At 38.7% G+C, this 11,794-nt stretch overlaps 2 protein-coding genes across 2 annotated transcripts in view; one reads left to right on the plus strand and one right to left on the minus strand.

Moving 5' to 3' along the window:
• The first annotated feature begins 6,275 nt into the window (after positions 1-6,275).
• msx3 (muscle segment homeobox 3) lies at positions 6,276-9,202 on the plus strand. The gene is made up of 2 exons (XM_008429751.2): positions 6,276-6,744; positions 8,630-9,202. The coding sequence occupies exons 1-2, from the start codon at positions 6,396-6,398 to the stop codon at positions 9,022-9,024; spliced, it is 744 nt and encodes a 247-aa protein (XP_008427973.1). The 5' UTR covers positions 6,276-6,395; the 3' UTR covers positions 9,025-9,202.
• A 2,373-nt stretch (positions 9,203-11,575) lies between these two features.
• Positions 11,576-11,794, minus strand: part of znf511 (zinc finger protein 511) — a 2,936-nt gene continuing 2,717 nt past the window's right edge. Inside the window, exon 6 of the mRNA XM_008429752.2 lies at positions 11,576-11,751. Coding sequence (XP_008427974.1) covers positions 11,679-11,751 — 73 coding nt within the window. The 3' untranslated portion in view covers positions 11,576-11,678. The remainder of the gene's footprint in view (positions 11,752-11,794) is intronic.

Genomic DNA, 11,794 nt, shown 5'->3' on the forward strand with positions numbered 1-11,794 from the left:
TCAAGTTTTTTTCCACAAATTCAGTTCTGAACAGATATTGAACAGACAAATATAGCGGGGTCTGGACAATTAAGTCGCTGACATTACCAGAAAGTCACTAGAAATAACTCTAAAAGGTCTAAAATACCTAGACTTCTTTAGCTAAATTTGTTCAATCTAAGTATATCATAAAACTTAGATTGATATACTAAGCTTTAGTATATCAAACTAAAAGCATCATTTCCTGCTCTCTTTGCTATGACTTTCACTCAAATGGGGACTAAATCAACAGTGCTGCATCATAACCCAGCATCCCCAGCCTGTCTTCCTGGGTTATTTTCCAACATCATCATCCTCCTCATCATCATTATCACAGAGCTCTGGGAGTATAATGACCCCCTTGCTGTCAGCACCATCACTGAGCTCGCTGTAACACCCATCTCTCTCTGAGTCCAGAGAGGGTGTCCAATTCCCTTTGTCCTCATCCATTTTCTCCCAAACCACAACAATATGGCGTCCATGTATCTGCACTTGTCTGTTAGCACCTGGCACCGTGGGCAAGACTCGGTGCAGAGCTCCCCGTCTGTCAGAGCAAGTTCATCTCCATCAGACGCCATGTGGAACTCACCCGCTTGTAACCAAATCCAAACTGAGAGGTACAAAACACACACAGGGACAATAAACCACTCTCAGCTCACCTGTCAGCACCGTCCTCTAAAAGTCATGCTAACATATAGTAGATAAATGAAAAGCACTTAACCAATCAGCAGCCTGTCAGCTAATTACAATAATTTCAAGCCTTATCTGCCATGCGAGTCTCCATTGCAGCAGCGTTTCTTCCATGAGTAGCGCTCTGGGTAAGTAACCGCCTCCTATGTCAGCAAACTTCAACAAACTTTGATCTGATCCCATCGATTGTGTCCGACTTCTCTATCTCTGCAGAGGGAAAGCAACCCAACATCATGTTTCCGAATGTGTTGATAGTGATGTTTGCAGTTGTTTTGATGTCACACGTATTTCGGATGTAGGCCAGGTCAACTTTGGGAGAATCTTCAGTATGTTTGCTGTGGCTCTCTTGTGGCAAAAAGCAAAGAGTTCTGAAACCTTATAAGTTATGCTATTGGGAGAAGCTATTGACGAGTCAATAGCTTCTTTCACCTGAGCTGAGGATCTCTGCAACTCCTCCAGAGCTACTTTCGAGCCATTGGCTGTTTCTCAGATTCCTGCTCTTACCTCAACCTGTCAGTTTATGTTGATCACCAAACGTCAGTAGGTTTGTTTTTGTTTATTTAGGAATGTTACATGAAAGGGGATTGAATCCGATTGATTCACATTTCTAAAAAAAAAAAATGTCATATGTGTTATTTTGTGTAGGTTTCTCTCAGACAGTACAAATAAAATACATTCAGGTTTGTGTTTGTATTGCTAGACTATGTGCCAACTTTCAAGTGGTATGAAGAACTTCACAAAGCAGTGTACTCTGTACTGTGAAAACAATGTGGCTCAGCTATATTCTGTGACAGTTTGACAAATGTACGCCATGATAACCAAGAGAGGAAGGTCAAGTTGCACCTTTGTCATAATGGTTCAGCAGGTTAAACTGGAACCTGAGTGAAGACAGAGTTAGTAGCAACTGAAACTGACATGTTGATGTAGTTTCCTTCAACTCTTCCTTCAGATAAGGAGGAACATGGCAGGGGAGTCCTCAGGGTCGCCAATTGATCTCTGGCTGGCTGGCCTGAGAGAAACTGAGCGGGAGGCAAGACCTGCTTCACTTTAATATTCTTGGAGCCTGTGCAACACCGCATTGATCTTTCAAACCTACAAGACGAATGCAAGAAGTGGAAACCGGTCTGTTTAGCACAATGCATGACCCCAGTTTGTTCCAGGAAAGTTGTTGTGTGATTCTTATCAGTTTTTAAATGACAGAACAGGAAGAGTGAGTGAAGAGTGATAATCCATTAATCTTTTTCAGCACAGCACTCTGTGAACAGCTAGCTTCTTTAGCAACGAGGCTTTGGTGGCTTAACCTCCTTGTGGGAGAACCGGTGACTATCTGCTGGACTAACGGATACATCAGCAGCCTTCCCTATGACTGTGTAGGTCATAACACATAACATATTTTTGTGCAAAAAATATTTGTTAGTGATATTTTGTAATATTTGTCTTTGCATTTGTATTAGATTGCATTTGTTGATTTTTGCAACCTAACAGTCATTTTAATAAAATTCAACCGTCTTCACATATCTCTGAATGCATTTGATTCAGGTTTAGAAGTCAAAGATTTGTAATCCGAAACAGAGCCTGCTTCAACATGTCTGCTTGGAAAGGAAATGCATTTTTGAAAACCTCAATTAACTCTTAAGCTATTCTCCTTTGGGGCAAGGCCAATAGGTTTAGGAGTAGTGTTGACATTTTTATGCAAAGGGAAGAAACGTTGTGGACTTTGTGCATGAAAGCAGGAAATAGAATGTAAGAAAACACTCACAAATAAATTGCACCGGTATTGTATTCTTAATAATAACAAACATAGGGAGACACACTATAAAACTATACAGGCAATCAATGCTGTAGATGTCTGCATGCGAACTGTCAGCAAAGAAATAAAAATACACATTTCTTTTTCAACAATAGAAGAAAAATAAAAGACTATAGACAGCCGTGCACCTTCTTTCATCTCAGAGTGATAATATTGGCTGTAAGTAGATGAGAATGTAATGTTGCCCTAAATTACAGTCATTCAAAGCTTGTATGGTTACCCAGCAATCTATCACTGTCACACAAAGAGCGAGAGGGGGGAGACCGAGCAGACAGGCGCCAGGCACAGCAGGATCAAAGCAGGAACATACCTCAGGGAGGGAAACGGTTAACTCCATTTAACCAATTGTCCTATAAGACGGAGACAGACAGAAAGTCAGTGTGTTGCTTCAGGCCTGTCCAGCAGCAGAGTCAAAAAGCCTCACATATTTGGTTTCAATGGGAGTTATTGGACTTGGTGCGAGGAGCTCCGGAACAAAACTAATTTGGACGAGCCTCTTCAATAAGGCCCTTTAGAGACTCTCAAAGGGGCTGCAGACAATGAGCACAACAGGCTGAAATATATGGGCATAGACAATTAAATTAGAGGCCACAATTTGAAAATTTACAGTGACAATCACTCTTGGAAATACACTGAGAGCGGTAAATCACAGCTTGAACAGCCATGCTGCTTTAATGAACCAGGACCATAAACTACTGTCTTCTAAAACAGTTTTCAACAAGCCGTGTCACTACTTTATGCTCTACAGCTTAGATTTAAACAGCTTAAACACGTGGTATGCACAAACTCATCAGATTATTTTATTTTGAATAACTGAGAAGAAAGCTTGTGGTGTTTGTGGACAGGATCTAAAGGTTTAGTTGCGCAGAGGAGGATGTTTGGTTTTAGACACTCAGGGTCTCATCTTTGCGTTTCACAGACGGTGTGGTTCTGTTGGCATCTTCTGCGTTTACTGTAGAGTGAAGGCTTGAGTGTGAAGGGGCTAGGATGAGAGTCCTAGCTACCTCTAGATCTGAGGCCGTGGTTCTGTAAGGGGCGCTTCTTTATTGTAAAGTTTCACTCTAGCTGATTAACATCTGGTTTGGTTCTAGCGAAGTTGGGTGTGTTGCTATTGTCAGTGTGTTCCTAATTGTGTGGGAGTGAATATGAGCAGAAACGTGGGAGTTGGTGGGGGGAATGCGAGAACGTGGGCGATCTGTGAGCGTGAAGGTGCTAGTCGATGCTCCAATGATGCCATTTTGCGTGTGTACCCTTGGGATGTTAGTTTTTCTGAAAACTTCTGATATATTTGTTCGTTGGGGGTTGTCTTGTCGCTCTGTGCCCTCTTATCCTTCTTATTGATAAAAGGTTTGGACCTCAAAGTTTGACCAGCAGGTTATCGTCATCTCACCAGCTACTATGGTCTGATGTAAATCAACAAATGCAGTTTGCTAACAATAAAATCGCATGTGACTAATACCCAGCTAGGTCCAGCTTGTATCACATGAGGTGGTTCTACAAAAAAATGGGAAGGAACAGCATAGTAATCTGGCCAGGGTGGACTGGGACTAGTTAAAGCCACGACCATGGAGAAGGGGCTCGCTCAGGTGTACTGCCCTGTCTGGCTTGGAGGTTGGTCTCTGTCTCAAGAAGAATAGCTTAAGTATCTTGGTGTCTTGTTAACGAGTGATGATGGTATGGAACATGAAATGAACAGACAGATTGGGGCTTCATCTGCAGTAATGTGGGTGCTGCTACAAACAGTTGTGGTGAAGGAAGCACTTAGCCTAAAAGCAAAGCTCTCAATTTACTAGTCCTTGAGTATTCTGACCCTCCCCTACGGACCTGAAATGTGAATCATGACCAAAAAGACAAGATCCTGGATACAAAGAAACAAATGAGGCTCCTCCAAAGGGTGGCTAGACTCAGCCTTGCAGACAGGATAAGGGGCTTTGCCATCCAGGCGGAGCTCATAGTAGAGCCGCTGCTTCTCCACATCAAAAAGAGTCAGTTGCCATGGTTCAGCATGTTGCTTGGGCCCCTCCCTTTGGGGGTTTTCCAGGCATGACCCACTGGGAGGAGACCCCATGCGTCTCATCCCGCAGAATGAGCCAGAGGATGTCGCTATAAGGATAGGGAGTTATTACTGGAGTTCTCCTCTGGACATGGTGCCTCCATCACCTGATATTGGATAAGCATGGAAGACAATGGATGGATAATCAATATCCATCCATTGTTAATAAACTCTTATTTTTAATTACAAAAAAGTACTGAAGCTATGTTTATTTTCCTGCACACTTCAGTGAAAATGTCTATTAATAAAAGGAGCTTTTGTAACACAACTTTCATGAGATTTTTGGGTCTGTGTTTTGTTCATTTAGTCACGTTGTAAAGCAGGAATTTACCCATTCACAACCAATTCACAAGTCTTTACTATTTGTTGTACTCAGAAGCGATCAAATGATGAGCCGGCCCATGGCATAAGCAAACAGTATTTTATTTTCACATTGTTTTGCAGAGCTTGCGTTCAAATATATCAGTAAGTTAGCTAACCATTGTGTACACCTTATGGAACACTTTCTGCATATGTGCTGTGGCAAAGCAGATATTCTCTCACCAGGCACATTTTGGGATTTCGATTGTTAATTTTTAAAGTTTTGGAACATTTAAGCTCCTACATGCAAACCCAGATATTCCAGGGTTTGTGCTAAATTTGAATTTTTAAAAAATAAGCACACACTCCTGTGACTTCTTAGTTAATGCTTCTTGCGGACACACCTGACAGGGTATATGTAAATATTAAAAATCTTTAGTTTAGAAGTGATTTCTTTCAGTTTCAGAGTGTAATTACTTCTAAATATAAAGGCCTTCCTAGATCAAGAGACATAGACTTTCCTTCGAGCAAAATTAATTTACATCTTGTTAAAATGAGCCCTTTCCATTGACCTTGGACTGGCTTTACTTGAGTTAACATCCTAAAATGTGATCGCAGAGCCATGCTTTATGTTAGCTTGCTGCATGCGCACACAGTCCGGATCGACGCAGTTAATTAATCCATTGTTGTTTCCATGCCGTTTCGAGTGAATTTAATAGGTTTTCAAACCATAATTGTTGTATTGGTTTATGTAAACAGCCTGACTTTGGACCGCAGGTCTGACTCGCTCACAATTGACTGCCAAAGTAAAGTAAAACATTCTGGCAAATCAAGTTGCGCTGAAAAACAAAAATGCATTTCGCGGGTTAAGCTGCTCTCTAAAAGTATTAAGCTCCAGAAACAAATGAGCAAGTCAGAGAAATAGCCCTGTCTTCACAGAGTCTACTTTTGTTAATACATGGATTTGATTTTCTCAAGGAGTATTTGACCATCAAAAAGTGGAGAAGAATAAAAGTAAGTAAAGGTTATTTATAAAATCCTTTTCACATATATAAAACCACAAAGCACTGTGCAACAAAAATCAACATTAAACTATACAAAGATTAAAAACAAGAATAAGAAATACAATAAAAATCGCAGGTCTGAGCTGCTCAGGTCTCTAGTAAATCATGGAAAGTTTTCATCTGCACCACGTTCCTTGAATTAGTTATCTGCCATCGCTTACAAGTTTTACATCTGTCAATGCCCACCAACAGGAAGCCAACCTCATCATTCATCTGTCCTATCAGAGCGCGCGCCAGCAGAGTCACGTGGACGACTTTTAATGTCTGATTCGCCCGCGGTAAGATGAGAGAGAAACTTCTGGCTCTTCACTGAAGAAAATGCGAGTCTGTGCGTAAAACTCAGCTTACCAGCGGACGCGCAGCGTCAGCGGAACCACAACGATGACAGTGATCTTCATCAAGTGAACACACGCAAACATTAAAAGAGCAGCGGGGAGAGCGGCGGGGGGAAAGTGGTTGCATGGCACCGCAGTCGTGCGTAATGAATCCTGCGCAAGGATCACCGGCCTTGGACACATCGCGTCAGGATAAAGCCGCTGGAGAAACTGGAGCCGAGGAGCTGGACATGGCACCCAGAAGGAGCTGCAAAACCAAAGGTTTCGAGCTGCCTTTCAGTGTGGAATCCCTCATATCGGACAGGACCTCTCCGTGCAGCAGCTCCAACTCCTCTGACCTGAAGTCAGGCTGCGTCCGCACGGAGGAGACCGAGTGTGCGTCACCGACAGGGATCTGTGGGTCCAAACTGGAGGCGGTGGACCTTAGCGACAAGGAGAGGACCTGGCTCCAGGAGCCATACCATGCACACACAAGTGAGCTGGAGATATTATCATTATTTTTGCTACTATTAATAATACATTTCACATCTCATGCATTTAGGTTGTACCTCAGTTCGGTTACTGGACAATCAAAAAAAATCTCTATAAATTAAACTCTTTAGAGATGTTTACTGTCACATGTCATAACTTTCATACTTTACGATTTAATCATAAAGTATTGCAAAACTGTATTAATTTGAATGGGTCTCAAAATGTATTTTTTAAAAACTTTATTGTATCAAGTAGAAGGTCAAATATGTTTTCTTTCTTCAAGAAAGTTTTTTTTTTTTTGACGTTTTCTGCTTAATAGAAGTAACCAGAAAAAAATAACAAACTAGGGGAAATGAGAAGTAAATGGCTTGATATTGTGCGCCACATGTTACATACTGGACTCATGCCATTTGCATTTTGTATATTTTTTGGTGCAGGACAACTCTTTGCCTTTACCTGAAAAAAATAAAATAAAATAAAATAATCACATATGGGGCCCACACTCACATGTTGGCTGGCCACTGAGACTACGATTTAAAATCAACTATAAAATGTGATTTTGCTGTTCGCTCACATTACATAAAAAAAAAAACCTGAAGGTTGATTAATATTAATTTTGTTAAGTGACACAGGAAACCACACCCTTTTTCCATATATCAGTGATTCTTGAGAATAGGGACAAAATGGGTTTTAATTTTCCCATAATTTTTTTTTTGTTATTTCTCAACCTTATGTATGCARATACGACAAATAATGTTTTGGAAATGTAAAGATGCTAAGGTACAGGCTCCCAGTTGCAACATTTTATTTTTAAATTACATTTTTAATCGACCTGACCTAGAACGTTGTCATCACCATCTGACAAAAATAAATAAAAAATAATTTTTAATGACCTGTTAGTGATATTTTTACTCATTTTACATACAAATGTTTCTCAAGAAACAAAATAAATATTATTTAAAACAAAAACAACAAAAAGTCCATCTGACGGAGTTGACACAGAACTGAAGGTGGTGACAAACTAGCGAGTAAAATGAAAAACTTGATACATGTGAAGTAATGCAATTTATGTAAAATACATTAAAATGAATTAATTGCACATTTAAGTGAGATTTGACAATTTTACTGAAAGCGTCACAAAAACTGATGGAGTTGACATCTGACGGAGTTGACAAAAAGCCAAACTACCTCAATTTATATGATGTTATTCCTAAGGAGGCCATATTGTAGCTCATTAGGTCCATTAGATCTTTATATTATACCAAAATTAAGCTTTTATTTCACAAAATTTCATCAAAGTTTTGTAAATTGTCAGTTATGGWGTTGACACATCATGGTTGTGACAAACAACCATGAGAAATTCTGGTGCCCCCCAATAATATCAGATTTTTTTTTACATTCATTTAATTTCTGACGGTTTTGACAAAACTAGGGACAAATTTCAATGGAGTTGGAAAATATATAAAAATGATTTTTAATTCAATTTATTGATACTTTTATAATTATTTATATGACTACTTATACTTAATTGTCATAATATATAATTTTAGTATTTCTTTAATTATTTTAAACGATTATAATGTATTGAGTTCTGCTCCTGGACAAGGGCTTTTACAGGCATCATCCACCGACTACAATGTTTAAAATAAAAAAATATTCAGCAAGCACCAGGAAAATATACATTGTTGTGCTCACATGACCCCGGTTAGTTTAGTCAGATATTTGAAAAAATTATATTTTGTGTATATTTTATTAAAATTTTGTGCTTTATCCATAGGACCTGTTTTGTCCCTATTCTCAAGAATCACTGATAGACATAAAATGATCCACCTTGAACGCAGTTGCCACAACGAGCATGCCGTTTCTCACTTGATCAATCTGCTTCCAGGAATCCCCAGCCCAACTACATGCAACCTGCGGAAACACAAGAACAACAGGAAACCCAGGACCCCCTTCACCACGTCCCAGCTGCTCTCTCTGGAGAGGAAGTTCCGTCAGAAACAGTACCTGTCCATCGCTGAGAGAGCAGAGTTCTCCAGCTCCCTGAACCTCACAGAGACCCAGGTCAAAATCTGGTTTCAGAACCGCCGAGCCAAAGCCAAGAGACTGCAGGAGGCCGAGCTGGAGAAGATAAAGCTGGCCGCAAAGCCGCTGCTGCCGGCGTTCGCCTTCCCCTTCCCGCTGAGCGCGCCCCTGGGCGCAGCGCCTCTGTACGGAGCTCGGCCTGCTTTCCCCGTACCCGGACTACTCAGCAGGCCTTACGGGATGTATTACTTGTCTTAACTAATATCCAGGACGCTGTGTTGGAAAAGCGTTGTTCAAATATGTTTTTAGAAAGAAAATAACAAATGTCACAAAAAAATATCCATCCCGATAAAACTGTTTTTTTTTCTTTTTTTTTTTACAGTTCTTGTAAGTTCAATGACATTTATATCGCTATAGTTAAATATTTTTACACATATATGTTTACAAGGGTGGTCTACCTTATTTCTTTGGAAATAAATTTGATGGAGTAATAAATTTTAAAGAGGTAAGCCCAGATGACATTTATATAAAAAAAGATGAATTATTTTTAAGGCAGCAAACTTGATTTCCTTGGTGAACTTTTGCGCACATTTTACGCAAAAGATGAAAATTAAATCGCACTCCACTGTGTTGTAAGCGGTTTAATTTACTAAAGCTTAATTCCATTAGATGCAGTTACTTTTTTTTATCTTGAAAGGTCAACTTGTTCAGGATTGAGAATATCTTTTTGAAAGGTATCCAGACTTGCATGTTTGACGTTGCGGAGCTTTAGAAAATGTTTTTCCTGAGGCCGTACCAAGTTTTCTATTTTTTTAAGAACTTTGCTGTCTTATTTACCCTCGCTATGATTAACAAATTATATGGAAATAACCCTAAAGCAGTATGACTAAAACTGGCTTCTCAGTGTAGTTGTCCTTTATGGCTCATAAACTATTTAAAGGCAACACAACCAATATATTTTAATTTCAAGAATAAAATGAAAAGAAAATTTACAAGTAGATTCCAAATCATGATTTATAGTGCGAACATATTACTGAACTGTTGGGAAAATGGCAGTTTTAAGTATTTCTTTTTAAACCTGCATAAGAAGTGAAGGCCAGAACAACTCATCCTCCTTTTTCAAAGACCCTAAACATTGACTAAACAAGTCTGACACCGAACTGGAACCATCAATAGAACCAGTTTTTTAAAAATAGAGCATCATTTTAAATTGATATGGATTTCTTTTGTGTGTGTCTTGAAAGATGATCTATGTTTTAAAACGCTGCTGTTAGGCTCAAAATTATTCACACCCTTTGCCAGATTATTTAAAATTATTCCCATTCATCCAAAAAGTTTGCTCCTGATTGCAAATGAGACAAGTACCTATTAAAAGATAAAACAAAAGGAGTAACAATTTAACAAATAATTATAAAAAAAAGTCTAATTGAAAATTATTTATAATTGCGTATAATTGTGATCAGTGAGAGAATCTATACTGGCATCATAGCATCAAAACCTTCCTATAGCTGTTGACCAGCTTCTTGGTTGTTTCTGCTGATCTTATGAGGATTCATCTTTGGTGAATCCAAGTCTTCTGAGATTCTCTGTCAGATTCAAACTTCTGGTTTCAAAATATGAATGTTTTGGAGTTTGGCCGCTCCAAAATATAATTATCATTTCCAGGCAGAAGAACTGTATCCACCAGGGTTTTATATATATACTGCTCAAAAAAATAAAGGGAACACTTCAGTGTTCACTTCAATGTTAAAGTGTTCCCTTTATTTTTTTGAGCAGTGTGTATATATAAATAAATAAAATTGTGGACCTAACTGACTTAAGACACAGAAGCATCAAAGCTGAACAGCTGGTATTAATTAGTACATACTATCACAGATGAGTAACTTTTGACAGATTTTACTGAATAATTAAAGTTGCACTTGAGTTGAAAGGGGTTCAACGTAAATTTTTTGGGCCCGAGCAAGCACCGCATGGGGTCCGAACTCAACCTACTATCTTAAATAAATAACTTTTCTCTTTCTCGATGCCAAGCAAAAGGGCTACTTTCTTACTTTTCACTATCTGGGAACAACTTTTGTTTGTTTTTTAGACACACCTGAAACAATCTGCTGCTGCTAAACAGACTACAAGTAAAACACGGAAATTTACTCACTTAGAAACTTGCGGATCAGGTGTTGCATCTTATGTGATGTGTCACAGCTTGTATTTTGGATTTAGATTTTATCCTGAATTAATAACGATTTGGGACAAAATAACAAAACAAGCTGAAAAACTGAACGGGATATTGATATCTAGATGGAGTTTGATTGATTTTCCATAGTTCGTCTGTTGGCTTTGACTGTTATGAGTGTTTTCCTAATTTTCACAGCAAAATGTTCCTTAATATATTAATTGCTGTCATTTCACACAACCACAAGCTATTCTGAGGTATAAATCCCTGTCTGTCTCAGCAATACAAATGAAACCATACATTGTCCTCATGTTTTATTTTTCTAAAAAAAAAAAAAAGAAAAAGGTTGATTTAAGAACTTTCATTTTAGTTTATGAAATATAATTACAACTATTTTGGATTGTTCTTTTTTTTTACAATCATCAATCCCACTGCAGTCTTTAATGTACAGTGTTTTTTTTTATAAGACTGAAAACACAATTCGCATTAAAGCCTATTACTAAAAGATGTAAATGTTCTTCTAATTTCCTATCACTTCTGTGAAATCAAATACATCCTTAATATAAAAGTGCTGAGCTTCACTGCATCTTTTCATCACATTTTTCAGCAGGAAGCATGTCAATCATCTCGCATCTCATCTGAGGATGCAAAAAAGAGCTTTAATTGAATTGAATTACTGACAACAAAGTGCATCACATTTTAATTTTAAAACACAGAAAGCAGAGTGGTCAGGTGCTGTGTTTCATTTCCTTCTGCCCCTCTGGCCTCTAAAGCCTCGGACCGAGCCGTGACCAAAACACACAGTTTTAGGCACCCTGTGAAAAACAGAACAAACCCTTTAAATTAGTCTGTTTTTTA

This window comes from Poecilia reticulata, linkage group LG15 (assembly GCF_000633615.1).
Source record: "Poecilia reticulata strain Guanapo linkage group LG15, Guppy_female_1.0+MT, whole genome shotgun sequence".
NCBI classification, from domain to species: Eukaryota; Metazoa; Chordata; class Actinopteri; order Cyprinodontiformes; family Poeciliidae; genus Poecilia; species Poecilia reticulata.